The sequence below is a fragment of the Halichoerus grypus genome, chromosome 13 (assembly GCF_964656455.1).
Source record: "Halichoerus grypus chromosome 13, mHalGry1.hap1.1, whole genome shotgun sequence".
NCBI lineage: Eukaryota > Metazoa > Chordata > Mammalia > Carnivora > Phocidae > Halichoerus > Halichoerus grypus.
In genome coordinates this window covers 87975612-88002984 of record NC_135724.1, presented here as the reverse complement: position 1 = coordinate 88002984, position 27373 = coordinate 87975612, and the positions used below count along the sequence as shown (strand labels likewise).

At 51.8% G+C, this 27373-nt stretch overlaps 1 protein-coding gene across 14 annotated transcripts in view; it reads left to right on the top strand.

The window, feature by feature from the left end:
* The window catches only part of KDM2B (lysine demethylase 2B), a 115830-nt gene that overhangs the window by 35232 nt on the left and 53225 nt on the right, over positions 1–27373 (top strand). For 13 of the 14 annotated variants that reach the window (XM_036085052.2, XM_036085050.2, XM_078061021.1 and 10 more), the window contains 5 exons: positions 2201–2294; positions 3262–3415; positions 10841–10956; positions 16681–16807; positions 18913–19397. In XM_036085052.2, coding sequence (XP_035940945.1) covers positions 2201–2294; positions 3262–3415; positions 10841–10956; positions 16681–16807; positions 18913–19397 — 976 coding nt within the window. Of the gene's footprint in view, positions 1–416; positions 791–2200; positions 2295–3261; positions 3416–10840; positions 10957–16680; positions 16808–18912; positions 19398–27373 lie in introns of those variants that run through there. The other variant, XM_078061025.1, reaches the window with a different exon arrangement.

Below are 27373 nucleotides of genomic sequence, written 5' to 3'. Positions count from 1 at the left end.
TACCCAGCTGCAGACTGAAGGAAGCACATCTCCTCGCTCCACCCCACAAACACTTAAACTGTTTTCTCTAGGCTGTTTTCTGCTGAGGCCTGAAGGGGGTGGAAACCAAGGTTAGATTAAAAAAAGAAAAGAAAAAAAAAATCCAGGCGAAGAGGTGGATTTAGGAAAATGAGGACTAATATTTTGAAGTGGTGCTTCCACAGGAGGCCGGTGTGGTCCGTGGGGGTGGGGTGGGTCAAGGCTTCACCCCCACTCCTCACCCCTGTTCCTTGTAGAGAAGAGGGTCACTCGGGTCTTCAGAGCAGGGACCTGGCTGGGCGTGCGGGGCGGAGGCGGGAGGGTGCACAGCCCGAGCCCGAGCTGGGACTTTAACAACCCCAGCGTCAGCCCCGCAGCCCGCGCCTGTCTTCGTGACAGGGCTGCGTCCTGTGCTGTCAACTACACCCCTCCGATGGGGTTGCTAGGCAGCGGGGCTCTGATGTGGGGGAAGGCCTTCTGATTTGTCAGCCTCCTGCAGACACATGGTTAAGGCTCCTTCCAGCCTATCCGGAGGAGGGACGCGGGGCACGCTGCCTGCATACTGCCGAGCCCCGGGTCCACCTGAATGTGAGGTGCAAAAGGCAGCTAGAGGGAGGGGGCACCTGGAGCCCACCAGCCTCCTAACCAGCTCAGCCCCACGCCCCCCATTATCTCCACTGGGGCTTGCTGCTGGCTCCTCCCTGTCTGTCCCTGCCCCATTCCTCCCCTCTTCCCCAAACCATGGAAAAGCAAAGTGCAGCGGGGAAAAGAGGTCAGTGGGGTAAGCATGTGTGCGTGGGCCTCTGCAGGTGCCAAGGTGCATGAGCATGAGCCGTGGGGAGGCTGCCCCAGCCGTGCTGCCGGTGGCTCTTGTGGGAAGAGGTGGGAGGGAAAGAGGGGGCCCTGGCATCGCTGTCTGCCAGGCCTGGACTTGGAAGCCTGCTCTATCGGGCACCCCTCCCCGCCCCCCTTAAGCTCTGCCCACCCCTAGGACGGCAGCATGTCAAGGGAGGAGGGAGGAGACTGGTGAGTTCCTGTAGGGAAGGGTGGGTTATCTGACTGCTGCGAGAGCTCAGAAGGGGGGCTGCTGGTGGCTTCCTTCTCCTGAATGCACCTCCTCCCCCCAAGCCTTTGAGGCCCAGGTTCTCCCCTCTGCCTGTCCACCACCCCACCCCCAGCATTCCCTCTTAATCCCTTTACTTTTTTTTTTTAGCAGTTATATGGAGATGGAATTCACATACCATTCATTCATTTAAAGTGTACAATTCAGTGGTTCTGTATGTTTACAGAGTTGTGCATTCACAGTCAAATTCAGAACATTTTTATCACCCCAGAATGAAACCCTGTCCCCATTAGCAGTCACTCCACGTCCCTGCCCCCCACCCCCACCCTCAGGCCACCCCTCATCTATCTCTGTCTGTGTAGGTTTGCCTACTCGGGCCATTCCATATCCGTGGAATCCTACACGGTGATCTTTTGTGGCTGGTACCCCTGTACTTGGAGCTGCATTGCTCACTTCTCAGTTAGTTGCAGTTTGTCTTGCTATTTCACTTTTCCTGTGCACTGCTCCGTTAAGAACGTCTCATCCTGAAGGGCAGGGGGCTGATGCATTCTGACACATTTCTCTAAGTGCCTGCCTAGCTCTGGGCTGGACCGTCGGTTGGCTCTCCGTAAACGCTTGTTGAGCGAATGAAGAGATGAATGGGGAGTGGTAATTGGCAAGCTTTGCAGGTGGCTTACAGTGGAATTCCAGGGGCCCAGCTGCTGCAGAGGGGACTGGCATCTTGGGAGAACTGCAGGGACAGGCACTGGGAGGGAGCAGAAAGGAAGCCTGTCCTCCCTGGGGTGGGAGTGGGGGTGGGGCAAGAGCAGAAGCCGTCTGTGAGGAAGGAACCAAGTGGACTGTGGGTTGCCAGCTCTCTCCTGGGGACCTGAAAACCCAGATGCCTCCCCCAGCCTTGGGGGCAGGTGGCCAATGCTTGAGATTTGTCATCTGATCACAGGGGCTTCCCCCAGGGGGAACTCCGATTAGAATTGGGTTTGAAAAGAAAAGAAAATTCCCCAGTGTTAGCATTTCTAAAAGGGCAGCAGGTCAGGCACCTCGGACACTGTTGGCCCACCTCCTGTGATTCAGGCACTGAACAATTTTATTTTTTCCTTCTCCCCTGCTTCTATGCCGCAGGTATTGTCTGATGAGCGTGAAAGGCTGTTTCACTGACTTCCACATCGACTTCGGAGGCACTTCCGTTTGGTACCATGTTTTCCGGGGTGGGAAGGTGAGTTGAGCCGAGTCCTGGCTGTTTCTTCATGGAGGGACTCGCTCGCCCTCCCGCCTGTCCTCACTGCCCCGTGCCCAGCCAGCTCCCGCTCTGTGAGCACTTTCAGGGCCACCTCCCCACTCTCTGTCGTCTGGAGGGAAGGATCCAGGTCAGCTCTTCCGCATCACATCTGGTTATCTGTTTGCACCTGCTCACCCAGTCCAGTGTTCTCTGCACCTCAGGCCAGATCAGAGCTCCAGCCTTGGTTCCCAAGAACTCCCGGCATTCACTTTGCCCGCTGTGGTTTCCAGTCCCAGCACTGAGACCGTTTAACATAAAAGTCTAGCTGCCGGCACCACTTGCCTCCAAGAACATTTCATCTGAGGGACAGACGTCACCCAGAGAGAGGAGGTGGTGCGTGCGTTCAGGATGCTGCTGCCGCGTTTGCTTCCGCACGCGCCCCGCACGGATGTGGGTGCTCCTTGAGCGGTCACGCATCGCCCTGCTCGTCTGGGTTTGTGTGTGCGTTTGTTTTAACCAAACGTGTTGGAAGAAATTCTGGGTAGGAAGTCATCCTGCTTGGTTCCAGATGTTTTTCCTCCCTCTCCAGAGTGAGTGCGGGCTAGGTTTATTTATTGGACCGTTTTATCATACAACTTAGGAAATTCCCTTCCTCTCCTTCCCTTACTTCCCCAGCAAGCCTGTGGCCCAGGAGAAAGAACGTTCCACCCGGTCCAGGAACTCTATCCACCCTGGTGTTTCAGTGGGAATGGAGATTCCCTAAAGGCAGGCAAGGGGTGTCCCAGAAGGGCGGCAGAGCCTCCCTGCCACCCCAGAGACCCTTTGGGCCTGGGGCCTGGAGGCGGTCCCCTGTCCTCCCCGCTCCCGGGCAGGTGGGGCTGTCTCCTCGGGTTGTGGCACAGCCTGGAAGGAATCCAGGACTTTGGCCCGGATCTTCAGCTGATTGCCTCCTTTTCCTCCCAAGATCTTTTGGCTGATTCCTCCAACCCTGCACAACTTGGCACTGTACGAGGAGTGGGTGCTGTCAGGCAAACAGAGTGACATCTTTCTGGGAGACCGCGTGGAGCGATGCCAAAGAATTGAGCTGAAACAGGGCTACACGTTTTTCATCCCTTCCGGTAGGTTCCGGCAAGGCTGGCGCCGGGCTCTCCCTTGGCCCTAGCTCTCCCAGCCCTGGGAGAAGACTCTCGCCTCAGCCAGGGTTTCGGGCCCAGTGACGGGGTTCTGTGGGCCGCATGGTCATTGGCAGTCCCTGAGAGGGGCAGGCCTCGGGCTGCAGGAAGAAGCAGCCCCCCGTCCCTCTCACATCTAACCTGTGTCTCCCTGCCTGTGGGCTAGAATTCACTCTTGGGGAAAAAGCCTAGCACCCTCCCTCAGGGGAAGCGCGAATGGCTTCCCTCAGGACGTCCTGTGGAGATTTCTGTGTGAGGGGATGACGGTGATACTGTGGGGAGGCGGCTGGGTTCGCCCCCTTGAAGGAGGAATTGGGTTGTTTTACCCAAGGAAGCAGCGTATGGTAATGGCAGTCCCACGCAGGTTTGGGGCAAGGGCGGACCCCAGGGTGGGGGGTCTTACAGGGGTGCCTGAAAGCCTAGGGAATGGGCAGAGGGGAATGTAGCTTTGGGGAAGGACCCGATGTGGCTGCCTCCTTCGTGCAGAACAAAGTGAAATATAGTCAAGGTCAATGTCAGCTCTTGCACTTGGACTCCCCCCCCCCCCCACCAAAAAAAAAAAATTAAGAAGAAAAGCGAAAAAGAAATTAAGGCTGCAAGTAGAGTAGAGGGCAGTAATTAAGAGCGCCGGCCCTGGAGTCAGACATCACGGCCTTAGTTTGAATTTCACCTCTGGTGCTTATGACTTCACAGCAGTGAGTTAAGCTCTCTGTGCCTCAGTGTTCGTGTCTGTAAAATGGGAGTGAGACTTCCCAGGGTGGTAGTGAGGACTGAGTGAGCTGAGACCTACATGCCCACAGCTCTTTGGTGATGGACTGAGGGCTTTTGGGCAGTTACAGGCTGAGGCGCCAGTGAGTTTGACAGATGCTCTAGGGGTCAGGGAGTGCAGTCTTTGGCTGCATTAACGGTAACATTTTATCCAGGATGAGGGAGGTGACAGTCCCACTGTATAAAGTAAGGGGGTCAGGTCACATATAGGAAGTTGTGCTCCTTTTGGTCACTATACTTTGGAGAGTAAGTAAGTCGTCCTGGAGATAGGAGTCTGGATGTCACATCAGGTGAGATGAATTTGGAGGAGGAATTGGGTGGTTTTACCCAGGGAAGTAAAGGTGTATCGGATCAGCAGTCAGTCAGCTTAGTTGAAAGATTGTCTCCTGGAAGAAGAGGGACAGCCAAGTGGTGTTGGAATGACTTGCTCTGCTAGGTAGTGAGCTCCCTGTCACTGGGTGTATATAAGTAGAGGCTATGTATATGGCTGTGCTAAGGAGCCTGCAGGGAATTTGCCACTGAGTGGGCAGTATCCTTTGAAGAAACTAAGGAGTATCCTTTGAACCTTAGGAGTATCCTTTGAAGAAACTAAGATCCATTGGATGGAGAAGTTGGTCACACTTAGGTTTCTGGGAGTTGGGTTGGAAGCTGGCCTTGGGTCTGGACATGAAGCACTAGTGTCAAATGAAGAAGGGGCTGTTATGGTAGCATCTCCCACCGAGGGGATGGGGCCTGCACACTTGGGCTCTTCTAGAAAGTTGGGCGGAAGGTAGAGATTTTCACTATTAGGGAAATTGGGGATTTGGAAGTGGCAGGGTTTAGTGGGGGTGACTTTGTTACCATGGCCCCAGGTCCATCCTCAGACTTGGGGAGGGGAGGGACCCCTCTTGGGACAGGAACGGGTTACAGTCAGTGGACAGAGTTTATGGTACATACCTTGGTGGATGTGGCACAGAGACCTCTCAAGTGTGTTCAAGCCACTCTTTAGGTGTTGGAGGATTGGCCATGGTGGATGCAAGGGAACTCTATAATGCTCTTGACCTTGCTGCTGACTCTCGTTGTGACCTTGGGCTGGTCCCTTCCCTTCTCTGTGCCTCAGCTATCCCATCTCCAATGGGAGTGGGGTGGGGCTGAACTGTGGAACCCTCCAGGTCCCTCCCAACCTGGTCCCACTGAGTGCTGGCCTCCTAACCTCCCTGGGAGGACAGATCTTCTTTTCTCAGGGCCTTTTGCAGAGCTGGGAGGTGGCTCATTGCTTCCCCTCAGTCTGGGATGGGAGGGGTGTTCATTTTGGTGACTTAGCAAGTTGGAAAAAGTCTTGAGAAGCGGCATCTGAGCCCCAGCAGGGGTGTGACTGTCTGTGGAAGGCAAGAGGAGGATTTGAACTGCAGCTAGCAGTGAGACCCCAGCAAAGACTCCTGGCCCTGAGGGTTGTGAGTGAGACACCAGGATGTTCGGAAGTAAAAAAGGACAGTTAGAATTTGTCACCTTCTCAGAGGCAGGGGCGTACATGTGGTTCCCAAGCCTGGATTTCTGCAGGGACCAATGAAATTAAAAAAGTTCGGAGCTTGTAGTTACAAATTTGTAGTTTTGCTAAAGATAGGCGTTAATTAAAACAACAACAACAACAACAACAAAACAACAACCTGGCATCTACTATTGCTGATTTTCACAAATGGAAGATGATCCTGACACTAAAAAAAGTTGGAAATCTGTAATTTCGGAATAAAGGACAGTTCTTTAAATTTGATAGTTTTGAGTTTATGACAGTCTGTGTCATCTTCATTTTTCTCATTTTGTTGCCAACCAGTGAAAACTGAAGGACCAGAATTTTGCAGTTACAGAAGTAGTTGGGCACCTGGGGATTCTTTCCGTCGTCCACACCGCTAAGCTGTGGGCAAACACACAGCTGAGGGTCGGGGGAGTTGGAGTGTGGCTTTGGGTGGAGAATGGAGAGCCAGCCTTGGGCAACAAGGCCTCTCTGCATGTGGGTTTTTCTGTATCAGGAGTAGAGCATCTAATTCTGGCATTTCTCACTTCCGACATGGATTTTTGTCCCCACCGTGCGACCTTAGACACGTATCCTCCTGTCTCATGCTGGCCTCACGTCTCCCTGGGGGTCATTCAGCAGGTCTTCAACTCTGAAGGCTACCCAGGAGGCTGCCAGGTTGGGAGGGTTTTAAATGTTCCCGTGTCTTTGCAAGATGTGGTTTAACTCTTCCTTCTTGTTTCTGGGATGAAGGGGCTGGGTCATGGCTGTGCTGTAGGGGTGGTGGTTCTCAGGCCTCATTCTTGGGTGGTCTGGGAAAGCTGCCTGGAAGAGGAAGACTTGAAGGTGGCCGAGGCAGTGGGAATACAATGGCCTCACCAGGGCACACAGTCAGGTTCCGGAGTGCCTGGCAGGTTACCCAGATTCAGCCTGATCGTTAGGTGGATGGAAAGCTGGAGGTGGAAATCATCCCCAAGGAATCGGAAGTCAGATGGACCCAGTGCCATCTTTTTCCTTCATGTGATGCCTGTGGCCAATGCCCTGACCATGTGGATGGTCTCAGCCTCCTCCTCTGGCTGCACCAGCTGAGGGGAACTATGGTTAATGGTAATAATAACTCGCATTACTGAGCAACAGACATTTTACATACATTACTTACCTTCTTCATAAGCATGTGGGGAGAAACTTATTTCTCCCCTGCCTTTTCTTTAAATAAAGAAGGTTCGTGGGGGCGTCTGGCTGGCTCAGTTGGTAGAGCACATGACTCTTGATCTTGGGGTCATGAGTTCAAGCCTCACAGTGGGTGTAGAGATTACTTTAAAAAATTAAAAAAAAAAAAATCTTAAATAAAGAAGGTCCCTGAGGCCCAGAGAGGTGAACAAACTAGTCCAAGGTCACACAGTTAATAAGCAACAGAGCAGGGCAAGAGCCCAGGTGTGTCTAGTTTCAGAGTTGACCTGGTTCCCCATTAGCCTGAGAGTCAGCAGACTGATGATCCGGTCTTCCTTCTCAGCCATATGACTTTGGCAGAATTATTTGCTCATTTAACAAACTTCCTTAAGGGCCCATTTGGCAGTGTGGAAGGTCATAGGGAGGCTATACGATAGATTCTCTCTGTCCTGAATGCATGTCCAGCCAGGTAGCAGCCAGGATGGGGAGCCCAGTATAGGGACCTAGGAAAGACCCTGGGGTCAGTGGCTTGGACTGGCCTGAAAGTATTTCCCATCCTTGCTTTGTAGTAAGAATCACCCATGACCCAAGGGCGCCTGGGTGGCTCAGAATCCGACTCTTGATTTTGGCTCAGGTCATGATATTTGGGTCATGGGATTGAGCCCCACATTGAGTGCCACATCGGGCTCTGGGCTCAGTGGGGCTTCTCTTCCTCTCCTTTTCACTCTGCTCCCCCTGCTCCCCCTGTTCTCTCTCTGCCTCTAAAATAAATAAATAAATCTTAAAAAAAAAATCACTCATGACCCCAAATTCACGGGTAGCCCTAGGTGTTTCTTAGACTGGGGCCAGTCTGAGAAAAAGTAACCTGAAGCTACTTAATAATGTAATGTGGCTTGGGCCTCAGATGACCCACCTGTAAAATGGGTACAGACCAGGGAGAGGGTGGCAGTGAAGCTGGCTGGATGGGAGGCAGAGGGTGGGTGGGCTCCAGGAAACCGGACAGTTGCTACGCGTCTCAAGCCAGTTAAAGCTGGAGGAGAATGGCCTGGTGGGCCCATCTTCCTGCTTTTCTAGAGGAGGAAGCAATTCAGACTGTCTTGTGAAATTTCCCCATTGTGAGTCTGCCGCAGCCTGTGGCCTGCCAGTTTGGGTCCCTGGTAGCAGCTAGGAGGTCCTAGAGAGGAGAGGCTACACCTTGGCAGCTGGCCTGCCCAGCCCAGGGCCTGACCCAGCTCAGGGAGTTCATGAAGGAAGCAGGTCGTGGCCCTTTGTGAGGTGCCCCCGAGTTCTATGGGGTTTACCCATAGACTTTTGGGTTTACCCCTACAGCAGCCACAAAGACAGACAAATGTGGATGGCAGGGTGGGGGGGAGGGGGACTTTTGTTTCTGAATCCTGAGTGTCTGGGTTGAGGGCAAGAGAGACTCCCTGGGCTCCACTGCCCCTCAGGTCCCAGAGAACACCTGTCAGTAGGTTTTGTGGGTTGCCTGCTTTCCCTCCACGATTGCATCTGTCCCTTGTCGCTTGGCCTGAATCGCCCCTGTTACTGCCTTGATGTTGTTGGCGACTCTGGCCCGGAAGCAAGAGGCAGATGCCATGCTCCCCAGCCCAGTCACCAGCCTGGGACACCTGCTCTCTTGTGCTTCCTGGGGTGCAGCCAAGGAGACACCATCAGGAGGGTGGGGATGGATGGAGCCTATGAGCCCTGTTGTTTCCCCTCCGTGGTTCTTCCTGAGGGAGTGTTTAAGTCATGGAGCAGATCTGAGGAAGGGTAGGGGGAGGAACTTGGCAGTGACTAATCCATTTGAGGCTGCCTGACCCACCTGTGAGGCCCTGGCTTGGGGACTAGAGGAGAGTGGGTAGAAGCTTCTAGAACCCCTTGAAATGCCTGGGGATATAGATTCCCTGCCACTCCACTTGAAACAGAACCTCTCTTCCGTTTCCCTCTTTGCTCACCCAGTAGGGTAATAGGTATAAGTCAGGTGTGTCTGTGTTTCCACCTGAGAGGACAGAAGGGAGAGTCCTTAAATGCAGATTTACGTGGGTACCACTCTTTGCAAAGCCTTCAAGATGGACGAGACAACCATGAATATCAGTGGCAGTTGCTTACATGGACTAAGTTCTTGCTCACCAGGTTCCCCACAAGGGAGACAGTGATCTCCCTCGTTTCACATGGGCAGATGGAGGCCAGGAGAAGGGGTGGTCAAGTGCCCTATATCACATGGTGAGTCGGCCATGGGACAGTTTCCAACCCAGGTCCGAGGGGCTAGGGCTTTCTGTAGGGCTCTGGCTGGGCACGTGAGGAGCATAGGAACAGGACCCAGGAATCTTTGCCCCATTCAGGCTTCACCCCACCATGTGCATCTGCTTGACCCCGGCAGTCCTGGGTCCCAGTTTAGGAAATGTTGCTTAAGTCACGTTGATGGTGGTAATAAGAACAGTAATAGACAGCTTAGCTCTGCTCAGCAAAAATATAAAAACGTGCAGCCGAGAAAATCAGCCGGCACACAGCTGAGATGGAGAGGCCGAAGCAGATGGGGAAGCCGAGGCGGCAGCCATGCTTGTCCTGCACGGAGGCGCCCAGGTAACGCGACAAGAGCACACCTGCACAGCGCAGCCGGTGTGGGGAGCTAACGGCAGAACCAGCTTGCATAGAGCCTTCGTTCGTGTGCTCTGCGCTCGTGCTTTTCCCCCGCCCTCCCCCAGGACCGTTCTGCCCCAGGACCCAGCTCATCCCACTCCCCTCCCCGCAGGGCAGGACCAGCGCCCCGAGTGTCCCATAGAGGGCAGCAGTGGCCTCGGCAGCCGCGGCCAGCTGTGGCTGCCTGGGACCCAGGGCGGGCATGTTTTGGGTCGGGGTGGGGGCTCTGTAGTCATCCTCCACGCAGACACGTTATGCACACAGCTCGGAGAAGAGGGGTCAGAGGAGACGTGGACACCTGGGCTTGGGGTCTCGGGGTCTCGAGGTTTGGTTTGCCCTGTCTGTCCCCTTTCTCCTCTGCCGATCCTGTCTTTCACTGAGTCTCTCTGCCTCTGTCTGTCTTTGTCCTACCTCTGTCTCTCTTGTTTCTCTCTGCATGTCTCTTTTTGCCTCCCTGGCTGGTTCCTGGGACCTGCAGGCCTGGTGTGCTGAGCCTGTGATAGAGGGGCCGTGCAGCGTAGGGGTTCAGAACGGAGATGCTGTGACTTCATTCAGCAAGTGACTTACCTTCTCTTAGCCTTGGTTTCAGCATCCATAAATGGGAGTGGATTATAATATTGCCTGTCCCCTAGCTCAGCGCTGTCACTGTAGGTGGGAGCGCATGTGGGTCTGTTGAGCCCTGGAAACATGCGTTAGTTACTTGGCGAAGGAATTGGGTGGCTTGATTTGTCTAGCCTTCATGGACCAAGTGAGGTCGACGCGCTGGGTTCCAGTCCTTATAGGTGACTTCGCTGTTCTGTGCCTCAGGCAGGAACGTGTCTGGGTCCTGCAGTTTTGGCAGGCATCACTCGTTAGCTGTGGCCCCAAGCAATCCTTTGTGACGCCTCCTGAGACGGGTGTTCTCGGGGATGCCGGGGAAGAGGCTCAGGGATGGATGAGCAGCCTGAATGAGAGGTGTCCAGCTCCCTGGCCAGCATGGGACGGGGACAGGGCCTGGGTCTGCTGGCTGCGGGAGCCTGGCCTGCAGCAGCACGAGACAGCCTTTGTCGAGGCCCTCCCGCTGCCCACCACCGTCTCGAGCCAGCCAGGGGTCCGTGCCTGCACTAGTCCATCGGGGCTGTGTGTCTGAGTCCTGTCAGCCAGCCCAGAACCTTGCCTTTTGCGTCAGGCAGCCCGGGCATCCTCGATTCTGGCCCCGGGTCCTCCCCTGGGCCTCCTGTGCCCTTCTGCGTGCTTCTGTCGGTGACCCTCCCCAGTGGTCCAGGGGCCAGTAGCTGACCCTCTCTGTGCCCTCCCCACCCCAGGTTGGATCCATGCAGTCTACACCCCTGTAGACTCTCTGGTATTTGGCGGAAACATCCTGCACAGCTTTAACGTGCCCATGCAGCTGCGGATCTACGAGATCGAGGACAGAACACGGGTAAGGTGGCTTCCTTCTCTCCTTGTGGGATTGCCCGGCCCCTGAGCTCTGCCTGGTGCTCGGGGTGTGTGGGACGAGTCATTCCAAAGTCCTCCGTGGTCCCCCCTCCCTCCTGTCCCCTGCCTCAAGCCAGGCCTTGGTCCCTGCGGGGGGCTGTCTCCAAGAGCCCCACCCAGAGTCCCTGGAGTTTCTGTTCATCTCCAGGCCAGTGGCAGCCAAAACCCCCTCATCAAAGAGGAAGTATCTATTGAGAAAGCACTGCAAGATGTCAGGAACCCTCCCTCTTTCTTCTTCTCATGTGTAGAGAGGGATGCACGGGAGTTGGGGGGGATTTTGTGGTGGTTATTGCTGTGGTTTGGAGGGGGGCCTTGGAAAGGTCAGCTCTTGGCCATGTGTCTCCTCCACCCAGGGACCCCGAATGTGATGTAGCGCCTTGAGAAAGCCAGTATCTGGGAGGCCCTCAGTATTGTCTCTGAGCTGTGGGTCAGTGTCTGCTTGCAGGTGTGGGTGGGATTGGGGGGGGCGCTTTTCCTCTTGACTGTGACAGTAACAGTTTCTCAGACATAGGGTCTCCCCCACCCCCACCCCCCAGGACCGGGGCCGAGGCTTGGACACCTGATGTGTGCCCTTTGTGCCCTCGGCATCACTCCACTGCACGAGCTTCCTCAGGGGAACACTGGCTGCTTGCATCTGCGCCCTCTTTCCCATTGTGGGGCTTGGCCAAGTGTCCCAAGGCAATTGGGAGATAGGTCTGAGGGTGGGAAACTGGGGCCAAGAGGGCCCCTTCTTTCTTCTTTTTTCTTACAGTTGTTCAAATACTTATCTCTTTTTTCTATTGAGCTATAATCCGCGTACCATACGAGTGACCAGTTACGGGGCATGACTCAGTGGCATGTAGGGTATTCACAGTGTTGTGCAATCACCAGCTCTAATTCAAGGACATTTTCATCACCCCAGAAAGAAATCCCCTACTCATTAGCAGTCACCTTCCATAAACCCACTCCCTACCCTCCAAGCCTGTGGCAACCAACAATCTGCTTTCTGACTCTACGTATTTGCCTGTTACCGGACATTTCATAGAAATGGAATCTTATATCGTGTCCTTTTGTGAACAACTTCTGTCACGTCTCATGATGTCTTCAGGGTTCATCCACGGTGTAGCAGGTGTCATTGCTTCCTTCCTTTTTATGGCTGAGTCATATTCCATTGTATGGTTGGACCACACCACATCTTCTTGGGTTTTGCCTCAGAGGTGACTTTTTTGCCCCAGAGAGGTATTGTCATGCTGGGACTCTACAGAAGCATCCCATCGAGGCAGATGCCCTGGGCCCAGGATCCCTGTCTTTCTTGGTCTTGTTTCTAGGCCCTGAGCTGCACAGAATCACATACATGAACCAAAAATCTTAGCTACTGTGTGTGTAACGGACTTCTCGAATAGTCCCGACGTTGAGGGATTGTGTCCGGGGGTTTCCTGGGAACAACTTTGAGCTACATTCAGCAGTCAGGTGTGTTTCCAAGAGCAACTGTGTATCTTCAGATTGACGGGTTTGCTGCTGCGATGCCCGGATCTGCAGAGCCTGGGTCTTATTTTGTGGATTTTCGCGCCTCTTTTCTCTGTTGCCCGACCACCACCCCTTTCCCGGTCTGGGGGAGGCCGGCCCCAGCCTGGGGGAGGCCACCCTGTGGCATCCTGGAGAAAGGCACCATGTGGGTGTGAGTGGTCATCTCATAGTCTGGGTCAAGTGCTGTCCGGGGTTCCGACCAACTGTTCCTTGGCCAGCCCTGAAGAATGGGCCAGTTTGCGTGTGAGCACTAGGGAGGTGCGGGATAAAAAAGGAGAAATCTAGAAGTGAGGCCTATGACTTTCCAGCCAATTCTTGAAAGCCAGAATCAGGCTGGGATTTCTAAAGGCTTTGGCAACTTGCTTGGCAGCTGTCCCCCCTCCCCCAGGGAATCCGGATTGTACATCTCAGTGCATTTGGGCCCCATCCTTCCGTCAGGAGTCCAGCTCCCCTCCCCTGTGGGAGGCGGGTGGGAGGGTAACAGTGTAGAACCCTCGGCGTCACAGTGAGCACCCGGAGACTATCAGGCCCACGTTGAGATGAGCGCGGCAGGGTCCCCTCCCCCAAGGCCCACTGTCCCTGTCGTCTGAATGGGTGCCCCATCTGGTTTCCCTGAAGCAGGTTGATGGGCGGGGGGCTGGCGGGCGGGCTGGGCCGGAAGCAGCGGCAGGCTGTTTAATCTGCTTTGATTTCTGGTCTTTGGAGAGGGCTTGGCTACAAGGCCCAATTGTTTATGTCTTAGGAGCCAAGGCAGACAAAAGATGCTGGGGAGAGAGCACTAGAAGCCAGATAAAATACCAGGGCTCCTTGTCAGCTCGCTACGGCTTAATTCCTTACATCCCTGCGAGCTTTCTTAAGAAGGTTATGGCCATTTAAAAATAGTTTTTCAAGAGTCCCTAAAACAGGGCTGTGCTTGGAAACCAGAGGCAGGGGGTGGGACAGGAAACTGTCAGTCTTTAAGCCCCATGGTGTGGATTTGTCTTAGAAAAAGAATTTGACTTTGTGGCCCAAGGTGGGGAACCCCCCTCCCATCCAGACCAGGGGAACCCCAATGGTCTCCTATGTTTAGTAAGCCGCGTCTCACTTTGATATTGGGGGGGTTGGGTGATAGGGGTGTTTACCCTGCTGCCGCTGAGGCCCTGCCCTGCCAGGGCCTGGTGGTTTCCAATGTGTAGAAACCCACACGTGTCCCCCCTCCCTGTGCAGAGTAAATCCTCTCATTGTAAAGATGCAAGGTGGGGAGGAACTATATCAAGGACCAGATGTGTTGCATGTTTATTATGTGAAGATAACGTCTCAACAACCATCACTACATATTTTTAACTCCAGTTAGCTTGATAAGGGACAGGATGGTCCAGTTGATCATTCATTAAACTGCCGTCTCTCTTATGTTTATCTTTTTTTTTTTTCCTCCTTAATGGCTCTAGTGAAGGCAGCTTTCTCAGGAAAGGTAACGCCGCACGCTCCATTCCCTCTCAGCCAGTGAATCTATTTGGAAATTGCAAATAATTTTCCCTTCCTCTCCTCTTTTCCTCTACCATTGGATTTTTTTTTTCCCATTGACTTTTTTTTTTTTCCAGGAGAAAAACAAATTTTAAGACACTTCCACCCACCCTCATATTTTAGTTTTTCAAGTTCCTTGAGACCTGGGAGTTATAGATGCACCAAAACACCTTTGGTTCTGATCTCCTGAGGTCACTCAGCTGTAAGAGGAAGGGCTAAGGCCAAGTGCTACTCTTATGGGCCTTTGGGAACTCAAAGCCACCCCTTGAGATCCGCTGATAGACTGATTACCCCCCAGGCTGGGAGCGCTGCATGCTTTCTGACTGCCTTGCCTTTCGGTGAACAACTCAATTTGGTGAGGCTCCGAATTTGTCAACAAATAATGTTGAGCAATCGTGTGTTTAATGTTCCCAGGCATGTGGCTGAAACCTTTTGAAGGCGAAGGGTGGAAGGCGACAACCCGTTTGTAAGTCAATTCTTTGCAAATTTTGTTTCCTGCCGTGCTCTCTTGGAAAAAAAAAAATAAAAATAAAATGAAAAAATTTGAATTCCTTCATCAGCATTTGTTTTCACCCAGCTGGTTTCCCTTGGGTTCAGCAACAATGAGGGGAGACTTCTCTTCCTCTCCTGACATACAGCCAAAATATATATTTTTTTCCTGATCTAGAAAGATTCTGAGGCGCCATTGTGCCCTTGAGTGCAGAGCGGCTTGCACGGTTTCCCAAAATTTGAAAGGTCAAAAGCAACTTCAGAGTCTTACCAATTGAATCTGAAGTCAGGAGATGTGAGTGAGGGTCCGAGCAGAGGCGGGCCTGCCTGTCCTCAGCCTGCTCTGTAGGCATCAGCAATTGGTTTCAAAGTCGCTCGGTCCTTGCTCTGGAGCGGGGGTAGGGCTGAGGCTCCCGGACCCCTCTTTACAGGAGGTCAGGGTCTGTCTCAGTCTGAAGTGCCCCTCTCCTTTTTAAACTCCGAAGGGCACTGATCCAGTGACAGTGAAAAAGTATTACTACTATCCCAGCATTAAAACCAGGGTTCTCAGGAGAGTAGCTGGAGCCAAGGAAACCGCTAGATGTTCCCAACTCCATGCATCCCCCTGGAGGAGCTCAAAAGCATGCGGCGGCCAGGATCTCATTCCAACACATAACATCCACCAGAGGTGGGGAGGTCAAGTGGACCCAATAAGCAGATGGGAGAAGTGAGACCCCCCACGTGGGAAAAGGGCCTCACGGTTGAACACTGAGTCAGCGGGGCCTGGGGTGGCCAGGGGACTGAGCTGGGACTCTCAGAGAGGGCAGAGTGGGGAGCCTTTTCCAGGTGGGCACTGTGAGAGAGGCAGGAAAGTGGTATTTTAGGGCAAATGGAGGACCGAGGTCTGCTTGTCTTTGCCTTCATCCCACACGTAGAATGTTGCCTGTAGAGTGTCGCAGAGAAAGGTGGGACAGTGTCCTTGCTTAACATTCAACTCCCTGGGTTTCTGGAAGATAGGAGAGGTGAAGAGGGGTCTCTGGCACCCGCAGAGGTCCCTGGAAGCAGACACCCCCTTGGCGAGAGGGCAAGAGAGCAGGTCCGGGGTGAGTGTGGACCTGCAAGATCTACGCATAGCCTTGGAAAAGAGGGCTCAGTCCCTGGGGGAGACAGGGACCACCCACTCACCGCCCTCATTCCTCACTTACCCGCTCAGGATGAAGTTTCCGGAAGGTTCATCTGTGCAAGGCCGTCAGTGGAATTGCTTCCTTGCCATCTTTCTCTGCCATCTCGTCCATATAGACCCCGCGCTTCCACCCATGAGAATCCTCCTGAAGCCCAGGCCTTTTCACAGTTGTGATACACAAAGCTATCTGCACCTACACTTCCTCCCTTCTAAGAAACGGCCCAGAGGGGAGCCCCATCTGGATTCCTGCTCTGGACCTGGGCGTGTGTCTCCTGGTGTTAGAGCCGCCCCAGGTCACCCTGGGGACTTGTGTCCGAGGGAATCCTCTGGGAATGCAGGCTGGGCAGGGCCAGGTGGTTGTCGGGAGGAGCGGGAGGTGCAGGAGGTGGGACTCTCTGAGGCCCCACCCCTGGAGGTAGGCGAGGCCACACCCCCTCCCTCCTCATTGGTCCACCCGGTGTTGTCTCCCTCCCAGAGTGCAGGAGATGCTTGATAGCCCGTCTGCGAGTGGGTAAGGTTTGGGGGTCGTTTTCTGTCTTTCAAGGGGCAGGGAGGGATAGCAGAGTGTGTGCAAGAATTTTTTGAGAACGAGGAGGAGCCGGTGTTTGTTGTAGCTGGAATCAGGCTCACATCCGCAGGTACCCGCACCCTCCGTCAGCAGGTCAGGGGACAACTCTGTTTCTCTGCATCTAACAGAAGCACAAAGCGGACCCCATCGGCCTTCCCCTGGCAGCCTGCCGCTCAGGGAGCTTTGAAATGATGCTCTCACATAGGCCTCTTTCTCCCCTCTTCCTCCTCATATGTGCATGCTACTGGTATCTTGCCCCTTCCAGCGCCTCTCTCCTGCCTTCCAGCCCGCCTCCCCCATTTTTCCCTCACACCATTTGTGCTCTTGTTAAGATGGTGAAAATAACTCCCACCTGCAGAAACTCCCTCCCCCCAGTTTTCTCCCTTGGTTCTCCTTTGCCCTCCAGAAACTGACTTCCACCCCTGGGTCTTTGCTTTCAGGTGCAGCCCAAATTTCGTTACCCCTTCTACTATGAGATGTGCTGGTATGTCTTGGAAAGATACGTGTACTGTGTGACCCAGCGGTCCTACCTCACTCAGGAATACCAGAGAGAATCAATGCTTATTGGTGAGTGAAATGTGGGCCCGGCCACCTCCACTGCTCAGCTGGGCAGGAAGAATGTTTTCAGTGTGGCCCTAGAGAGTCCCTGGGTTTCTGGAGTTCTTTTAAACCAAAGTGTCGGGCAGACTCCTAGAGACCCCTTAGGAGGGGAAGCCATCCTTGTCAACTTCCCATCTGGAATACAGAGTCCAAGAAAATGAAATTGTGACCCCAACAGAGTCACCTTGGTGGCCTCCAGGTCTCGCTGAGGAACGAGTCCCAGGTGTGGTTGCTGAAACAGGATCCCTACGGAGCGAAGAATCCTGGTGGTTTTAGTCCTCCGGGGCCACCAGCTGATCCCCCATCCTCAGCCCTCCCCTGCACCTTGGGGTTGGGTTTTTGTCTATATATGAGCAGGCCCACGAGGTGCAGCCGGTCTCCAAATTCTGAGGCCAGCTTTGAGCCAGCGGGAGGGGTGACCAGGGCTGGAGACACAAGCTTGGCAGAGCAGTGGGTGGTTCTGACAGATGCAGGAGAGAGCGTTTAGAGCCGCAGCTGCGGAGTCCTGCCTTCCTGCCTTTACTTAAAGGGACATCACCCCCAAATGACTCATTCCTGCCTTTACTTAAAGGGACATCACCCCCCAAATGGCTCAATCCTTGAATCTTGACTCCTAGACGCCCGCCTGAGGTTGCCTCTAGCTGTGACAGTGAGCCCTGAGGAGCAATCTGGAAGAACACGGCTCTTCCCCCCTGCCTCTGAGCTCTTACTGCTGAGGGGTTTCCTGGAGGCAGAGTGTGCTGAGACTCATTCACTGCTTCTTTCTCATCACGGGATAGAAAAACATGATCGGTCTTTCTCCTTTAGGGTCTGCACGGTTTCTCCTGCAATCCCCAGGATTTTTAGATTCTTTATTTTTTTTTCTCACTGTAAAAAGCCTCCTTCCCTCCTTCCCTTGACTCTCATCCTTAGTGACTTTTAGGGGTTTCAGACTGGGCAGATGATGGAGAACAAATGTTTCTGCAGAGGTCTTTATTGGGAAGTGCTTATTTACCTCCCAGAAATTCAGTTTTGCCTGGGGAGTCTCTTGTGAGTCTCCTACGTGTCAGATGATGCAATATTCGGGTGTTGAGAAGTCCTGAAATCCCACAACCTGCTCTCCGGAAGCTCCCAGCCTGGTAGGAAATGGGAAATTAGTCTGAAATAATGGGGCGACCCCTGTGGTTGTAGGAGCTTACACGTTCCTGTGGGGACCAGAGGCTTGATTTTGCGGCAGTCTTCAGGACCAGGAAACGGAGAGTCACTTCTCTCATTCGGATATTTAGGGCTGTGGAAGAACGTTCCCGATTCCGTTTGCAGGCACAAGAAAGCTTGAGGCAGCATTTGGGTCACTGAAATTTCTTGCTTCTGTTTCCCCCCTGCCTCACTGCTCGTCCCGCCAAAGTAAAGAGGAGACATCAGGGATGCTCATGTAGCAAAGGCTGGCTGTGTGCCAGGACCCATGCTCAGTGATGCCTTAGGGGATCCTCACCGCAAGCATTCAGAGGAAGCATTTTTTTGCCTTATATTTTTAAAAACACATTAATGGGATATCGTCCCCCTATCATACAATTTAATATGTATAACTCAGTGGTTTCTCGCATATTCCCAGAGCTGTGCAACCATCACCAGTCGATTTGGAGTTGTTTTCTTTACCCCAGAAAGAAACCTGTACCCTGTGTTATCTCCTTATCTCCCTCCCACCCAGCCTAGGCGCCCACTAATCTACTTTCTGTCTCTATAGATTTCCCCCTGTTCTGGACATTTCATATGAATGGAATCGTTATATAACATATGCGTTTTGGGCCTTATTTTTATATGTTGAAAAATAAAATGCCAGGTGTATTCAGAGGGGTGAAGCAACCTGTCTGGGTACACACAGCTGGGAAGAAACAGAGCTGGGATTTGATCCCATGTCTGACTGACCCCAGCCTTTCTAGAGGCGGAGGGAGGCATAGACCATTAGAATTGTCAAAAGAAGCTGGATGTCCAGAGTAAAGGGGAGGTGTAGTGAGTGGAGGTTCCAGGGACATCTAGCAGGCAGTTTGGGGCATTCATCTCAGTCTTTCTTGTGACCCTCTTCCTCCCTGTAGATGCCCCTAGAAAGCCCAGCATAGACGGCTTCTCATCTGATTCCTGGCTGGAGATGGAGGAGGAGTCCTGTGACCAGCAGCCTCAAGAGGAGGAGAAGGAGGAGGAAGAGGAGGAGGAGGAGGAGGAGGGCGCAGATAAGGTGCCCAAGCCACCTGCCGATGGCCCTCCGTCGCCCACCAGCACCCCGTCAGAGGACCAGGAGGCCCCCGGGAAGAAGCCCAAAGCACCTGCCATGCGGTTCCTCCAAAGGACTTTGTCTAACGAGTCAGAGGAAAGTGTGAAGTCCACGACGGTGCCCACAGACTACCCCAAGACGCCCACTGGCTCACCTGCCACGGGGGTCTCCGCCAAGTGGACCCACCTCACTGAGTTTGAGCTGAAGGGCCTGAAAGCGCTGGTGGAGAAACTGGAATCCCTCCCAGAGAACAAGAAGTGTGTCCCTGAGGGCATCGAGGACCCCCAGGCACTCCTGGAGGGCGTGAAGGTGGGCAGGGCGTCGCATCTGGGCCTGGGCAGCTGAGAAGGGCCAGACAGGTTCCCAGGGGCAGCTCAGCTCAGGGCAGCTCAGTGCAAACTGTCCCAGGGATGTGTCTATGCATAGAGAGGGGCTTCTGGTCCAAGCAAGCCTGCCTAAGACTTCTGAGCTGAGGCCACCATTGACAGCTAAAGGGGAAGCTGTGTGGTTGACAAGGAGTTCTTTCTCTGTACTTGTTGAAAATCCAAGGCTTTGCTGGCAGTCGGCATTATGGGTGTGCCCATAGTGCTGTTGTTAGGTCTGGGGACAGACCCCTCCGTCCTGGTCAGGAAGACTTGCTCTTCTGGGCTGGCTTCCCCTGGAGCATGCACCTGCTTCATAGGACCAGGTTGTACCTCTGGGTGGTCCTCTAGATGGCCAGCTAAGGTGGGCCACGTAGCCACCTGGGGTTCAGAGGTCTCTAAGTAGAGCCTAACTATTGAGCAAATGTTCATTGAGCACTATCTGGGCTGGCCACTGGGGGAACAGAAAGAAGGAAGGCATAGTTACTGCCCTCAGGCAGCTCACCGGTTAGCGGGGTGAAGGATACTCCTCAGCCATACCAGGTGCCAGGGCTCTGGGACAGTTATGCAGAGGGCATTTGGTTTGGGCTTTAGAGGCTGCGTAGGAGTTCTCTGGATGGGGAAGGCTGTTATAGGCAGAGTGCAAACATGCAGTGTGTGTATTTCCCAGGAAATACACTGAGAGGCCTTCCCCTCTAGTAATCATCATAACACTTGTTGAAAATTCACTACCAGTCAAGTACCAGCACTAGGCAAAGTACCTGAGTTATCTGCACTTAACAGATGTGAAAGTAGGTTCAGAGAGGGTAAAGGATATGCCTGAAGTGACAGAGCAGGTAGATGCGGGGAGCTGGGATGAGGACCCGGGGCCCCTGTCGGGCAGCCTGACAGGTGCCACAAACAGAGGGAGCTGGCGTACAAAATCATCAGTCCAGAGATATTTCACTTTATATAGAAGGTGTGCCCCTCCAGGTGCTGGGAAATGCAAATCTTGTAACTGGGGAAGATTGCCAGGTAAAAGAACTCTGTGATGACCATCCCTGTAAAGCGAATCATTCCTTGCTTTGGGTCCTTTTCACTGACTCTTGACTTTTTTGGAGGTTGCTGACCTCTCTTGAGGGTTTTATGAAAACGTGCTTATACACACCAAATTTTGCATGCTGTGTCAAGAGGTCTTGGACTCCCGAGCCTGTTGCTGGACTCCAGGTTAAGAGTCCCTAATCTCGTGCCATGGAGTTTTGTATGTTAGGTTTCCTAAAGCAAACCTAGAATTCTCTCATGAGGCTCCTTTTTTCTTCTGAGGTCCTTTAAAGTAAAAACAAGGAATTTTAATCAATAATAAAACCATTAATAGTACTGGGGCCCCAGAATGTTGTACATGAGTTAAAAACACATTCATCTTAGGAGGAAATGTTGTTCTGTGCTGTGGAAGGCTCTTTTTTCCTTTAAAATATCTTTGTGTCTCTGATCTGTTTGTGTGTAGTGTTCTTGGTTCCTGGTTGGTCAGATTTCTTTCTTTTTTTTCTTTTTTGGTCAGATCTCTTTCTGGGGATAGGACTCGGGCCCTCCTGTCTCTCACCTGTACCCACCTGATGGGCCTCTGAGACTGGATTCAGCCTGGGCCCGTTGATGGTGTGGAGGGGGGCTGGGGTCAAGGAGCCCAGCCTCCTCCCTCCTGTCTTCACCATGGGTTTCAACAGCAGTTTGTGATAATGCATCTCAATTGCTATGTGCTCTTACAGGTGTTTACTATATATAAACTCATTTAAACCTCCCAACAACCCTTGGTAGTACTTTTATTATCCTCATTTTGTAGATGAGAAAATTGAGGTACAGATAGGTTAAGTGATTTGCCCAAGGCCACACCTGCTGCCCAGTGGGGGCGTCCTTGTGCTCACCCCCTACTCCGTACTGCCTTGTTTGGCTGTTGTAGAGACATTTTCTCCCTTCTCAGAGGCCATGCTACATTTAGGGAGAAGGTAGTAAGGGGGTTGCTTTGGCTTTCTTTATAGAACAGGCAATGGATCTGGCCCTGTAACAGAGGTTATAAATTGGCAGTCCCTGGCCAAATCCAGCCTCTAGGCATTATGTTTGGCCTGCACAGTATTAAACATATTTTTGTAATTACTTGCCAACATTAAAATATCAGAAGAGTCATAAAAGAAAATATCCTAGCTATCCTGGCCTGTGTTCCTGACTGGCTACAAGCAGCAGGAAGTGAGTAGCAGCTGACCTTATACACCCCAGTCCCCACCACTCCCTACTGCCTCCCTGAGTGTGTATTTATTAGACTCACACATCTCTTTTTCATATCATCTAGCCACTTAAGCTCACTTATTGAACTTACCTTTCTTTTTTTTTTTTCTAAGACACCAGAATAGATGATCTATTGATACTCAGCCACAAAAGAAAACAGAATTAGTCCCGAAAGTCACAGGTCCAGGGCAAAGGGCCAGAAGGGGCTATTTTTTGGTATGAGCAAGGTGGGTCTTTCAGCGGTGGTCGTTGGGATCAGATGGCGGTTGGATGTTCTAGATCCATTGAATCAAGTTCTAGAAAGTAGGCATGCAGTCCAATAGTTTGTACCGCGTCCCTGGCCTCTGGCTTTCTTTGTTTCTGCTCCTCTGGCTTCTGTGGGTGCACAAGCTGGTGCTTTACTTGGACCTCTCTGTCTCATCTTTTTCGCGGCAGCCTGCGCATTCCCTTCTTCCTCCACTTAGCTGTCATGGTGGGGAGGTTTCCAGAAGATGGAGCTAAGGCCACGAGAGCTCCAATTTGCCTATTTTTGGAGATATTTATGTTCTTGAGCCTTGTCCGGGGAGGTCTTTTGTAACTTAAAGAGCTTGTAAATTGGGTAGACAGGTCTCCTTAGAGCCCCAGGAGAACTGGAGTGTCTGCTCGTGTCTCTAAAGGCTGTGTGGCCAGGAGTCTGTATGGGGGAAGTGGCCAAACGTCTCTTCTGGAACAGGAGGGTTCTTGGCTCTCCAGCCTGGCCATCAGCCCCTCATAGTCCCTGGAGACCCAGAAAAGACTTTGAACCCAAGACTGACCTTCAGAAGGAGAGTGTTGTCACAGAGGATGAGCAGCTTCTTCCTGGCTGCACTTCGGTGCCTTGGCTCTCTCTCCTCAGATACTGGGGTTTTGTTTGCACACTCAGAAATAAAACACAGCTCAGGAATGTGGGTCCAGAGCAGAGATCTTAGCCGGTGCCTTGTGCTCTCACTACCATTGAGTGATTCCTATTTCTGGCCAGTGGTGGGTCCCCCTTGGTGACTGACCAGTTATGATCTTTGGTCTGCTGTTTATGGGGTAGCTCATGGTAACCAGAGCCCCTGCGACTGGAGATGGTCCCCAAAACAGTCTCCAGATGACTAGATTTGGCTTTTATCAAAACCCATTTTTTCTCTCATTTGTAGTGTATTTTTTTAAATGTGGTAAAATGCACATAACACCATTTTGCCTTAAAAATTTTTTTTTACTTACTAGATCACCACTTTAGAATCTTTAAGAGTCTTCAAGAATTTACCATTTTAACCATTTTATTTTATCAAAAAATTTTTTTTTGAGATTTTTAAATTTTTTTTATTTTTAAGTAATCTCTATCCCCACTGTGGGGCTTAACCTTACAACCCCTGTGATTAACGTGTTCTGCCGACTGAGCCAGCCAGGTGCCCCAATCCTAAAGTGCAGTTTAGTGACTTTAAATACATTCACAATATTGTGCAACCACCACTTCTGTGTGGTTCAGAACATTTTCATCACCCCAGACAGAACCCTGTCCCCACTAGTGGTCACTCCCCATTTCTGCCCCCACCGTCTGCTGTTTTTGTTTTTGTTTTTTTAAGATTTTATTTATGTGACAGAGAAGGTACAAGTAGGGGGAAGTGGCAGAAGGAGAGGGAGAAGTAGGTTCCCCACTGAGCAGGGAGCCCAATGTGGAGTTCGATCCCAGGACCCGAGATCATGACCTGAACTGAAGGCAGATGCTTAACCTGCTGAGCCACCCAGGCACCCCTGCTTTCTGTCTTTATAGGTTTATCCACTCTGGATATTTCTTCTCTGTAAAAGTTCCAAGTGTTACAATGTTACATGATCAATGTAAAAAAAAAATTAAACATTAGAGGCTAGAGTCTAGAAAATGTCCCCCTCCTCAGTTCTCCCCCCCTGGAGGTAACCCTGCTACTCATCTGCTGAACATAATTCTGGAGCTTTCCCCTCACCCCCACCTATACATAATTTTGAAAAAAATTAGATGGTCCTGTTTTGCAACTTGCTTCTGTCCCTTAAAGCTTTCTCTTTTGTGCCTTCCTGTGGGTATAGCTCATCCTTTTTGTGGGCAGAACTTTTGAAAGTTGAGTTTGTCCTTCCCATGACCCTGTGGTTTCAGCAGGTCCGAGAGAGCTCGTTTGTACCTTGGAAACTTGCCTTGAGGGGTCTGGATTTAGATTCAAACCAAAAGGACCACCCTACTTAATTTATTTTGTGAAAAGAAGTGAGATTCCAGCATCTTGTAAAAATCCAACTAAGAAAGTCATTTCTGGGGTGCCTGGGTGGCTCAGTTGGTTAAGCATCCAACTTTTGATTTTGGCTCAGGTCGTGATCTCAGGGTCGTGAGGTTGAGCCCCACATCTGGCTCCAGGCTCAGGACGGAGTCTGCTTGGGATTCTCTCTCTCCCTCTCCCTCTGCCCCTGCCCCTGCTCAGTTGCACTCCCTCTCTAAAGAAATAAAATCTTAGGGCGCCTGGGTGGCTCAGTCATTAAGCGTCTGCCTTCGGCTCAGGTCATGACCCCAGGGTCCTGGGATCGAGCCCCGCATCGGGCTCCCTGCTCCGCGGGAAGCCTGCTTCTCCCTCTCCCACTCCCCCTGCTTGTGTTCCCTCTCTCGCTGTGTCTCTCTGTCAAATAACTAAATAAAATCTTAAAAAAAAAATAAAATAAATAAAATAAAATCTTAAAAAAAAGAAAAGAAAGAACGCCATTTCCTTTCCCTGTCTTTGTGAAACTCTTGGGATTTGGGACTGAGATACCTTAAGTGACTTCCTTCTTTCAAGACACTTCTTGTGCTGACAGTGCAGGATCCTGTACCTATGGAAAGGATAAGAAATCAGGACATGAGACCCTTGAATTCAGTTTCTGGTTTCCATTCTTTGCTGCTTGCTGTGTGGTCAAGTCACTGTACCTTTCTGTTTACCTGCAGGTGAAACAGGGGTATTGGATTAGCTGTGCTTTATCTTTCTGGGGACCAGATTCTATAGTCCCTTGGCCGTTCTGAAGTGCTTAACCCATTGAAACCTGAGTGTCTTCCTGGTAAAATGGGGATAATAACAGGGATCTGCGTCATTGGATTATTTTGAGGGACAGTGAGGTAATGAACACCTAGCACTCCTAGTAAACCCTTGGAGAAAAATTAGATATTCTTAGGTAAACAGTCAAAGGAGAGCCAGGCTGGCTTTGCCCGGCTTCCCACCCTTCCCAAGCTCTGTCCCCACCTCTCAGCTCCCCCCAGCCCTCCTCCAGGTTAATGATCATCATCTGTGTAAGTTTCTTAGGGCTGCCATAACGAAGAGCCACAGACTGGCTTAAAACAACAGAAACTTATTTTCTCACTGTTCTGGAGGCCGGAGGTCTGAAATCAAGGCCATGCTTGCTCTGAAGGCTCTAGGGGAGGAAGGATCCTTCCTTGTCTTTTCCAGCTTCTTGCAGTTGCCAGCAGTCTTTGGCATTCCTTGGCTCGTAGCTCCATCACTTCAATCTCTGCCTGCACGTTCACACGGTTGTTCGCCTTTTGTGTGTGTCATCTTCTCATAAGGACAGCCGTCATTGGATTAGGGCCCACCCTAATCCACTATGACCGGGTCCTAACATGGTTACATCTGCAAAGACCTCATTTCCCAATAAGGTCACATTCTGAGGTTTCACCCATGAATTTTGAGGGGCACACTATTCAACCCAATGCATCATCATCTTTTTTCCTTCTTGGATTGGCAACAGTAAGATGGGAGTAGCCCTGCATGCTGTTCCTTCTAGAAGAATCTGTGCTTTCTATTAGAACTCAGGGAGAGAGTTGTGGCTCCTGATGGGAAGAAAGGAGGCGGGTGGCTCCTGGGGGCAGGCCTACTCCTCATATCGACTGTAGACGACTTGAAAATGCCTGGCAGGGTTGTGAAGGGTTTGGGTCTAAGTGGGTCGTGACCACTGAGGTTGTCGGTAGGAGAGTCTTTGTCGGATACCCTGCAAGGTGATTCTGCAGTGGTCATTGTTAATTAAAATAATGCCAGGCTCTCTTTCCCACGAGGCCATGCCCTCCTGGTTGCCAGAGTGTCAGCTTGGGATGAGCATGCCGGCTCACAGCAGATAGCCACCTTTCTTTTTTTTCCTTTTTCTTTTTTTTAAAGATTTTATTTATTTATTTGACAGAGAGAGACACGAGAGAGGGAACACAAGCAGGGGGAGTGGGAGAGGGAGAAGCAGGCCTCCCGCCGAGCAGGGAGCCCAATGCGGGGCTCGATCCCAGGACCCTGGGATCATGACCTGAGCTGAAGGCAGCCGCTTAACAACTGAGCCACCCAGGTGCCCCAGACAGCCACCTTTCTTATTGCGCAGAACTGTGGGACTCTCTGGAATTGGGGGCTGGAAGAGGCAGCGAGGGGCCATTGTTTTCAGGTGTTTTATATATATATTTGACATTAAAATTTTTTTTAAGAGTTTATTTATTTATTTATTTGACACAGAGAGAGACAGCTAGAGAGGGAACACAAGCAGCGGGAGTGGGAGAGGGAGAAGCAGGCTTCCCGCGGAGCAGGGAGCCCGACTCGGGGCTCGATCCTGGGATCCTGGGATCATGACCTGAGCTGAAGGCAGATGCTTAAACGACTGAGCCACCTGGGCGCCCCTATATTTGACACTAAAGAAAGAAATCAGTTGTATTGTTCTTTCATGAAAACCCAAATATAAGAGCAAAGAAAATAATCCTAAATGAGGAGTACATTATCCAAACAGGTATTATCTTTTAAGACCAAAGTTTCTGGAGTCAGGCTGACTCCCAGGAGCCATCCATTAAGCAGCCGAATGCTCTTGGGGAAAGTGATAAAATGGAGAAAGAACACGTGCCTCATCAAATTCAGTGAGGCAACATGCATAAAGCCTTACTTAGCATGGGGCCTTGAAGTGCTCGTAACCTAGAGCTGATTTTTTATTATTATTATTATTATTATTATTTCAGACACCGAGGAATGAACACAGGCCCATTTAAGGTCAAGTGTGAAAGTCTGTGAAACCCAACACCGTGGAAGGTGTGTGTACAGCTTTACTCTCTTGGGATCATCAGTCCCGACCCCAGAACACACCGGCTTGTTTAAGCACTGGCGCCTTGCTGGTTTTGCAAAATAGTCAGGTGTAGGGCCCAGGCCTCTGGCACTGATGACTCTAATTCACTCCTCCCCTCTCCCCTCCCCACCTGCTTCAGAGGAGCCAAGAAGCAGGAAGCCTGGCTTGCTCCCACCTGAAAGATGACCCAGAGCCCAGAGAATGGCATAATCAGATTCAGCTGGGCTTGGGGGCTGGCCTTCAGTAGTTGCTCAGGCTCTCTTGCTGGGGGCTGGGTGTCATCCTGAGCTCTGTGTCTGGTATTTTGGTTGGGCAGTGAGGGGATAGAGGGTTGATAAGAAGGATGGATGAGACAGGCCTCTCACCTAACGAGCTCCCAGCGTGATAATAAAACAAGCCACGGGTGCTCCCAGTTCTCTGCCTCTACCACCTCAGGGATCGAAGGAGAACAGCAAAGGGCCAGATACCCGAGTTCCAGACATCTGGGCAAACCCTGGACCTGAAAAATGGGTACGTCGATCCGTGTCCCTTGGGACTTTTTTTTGGCCTAAAATTAAGTTGTGGGCTCCTGAATCACCTTATTATCCCTTCTCGTTA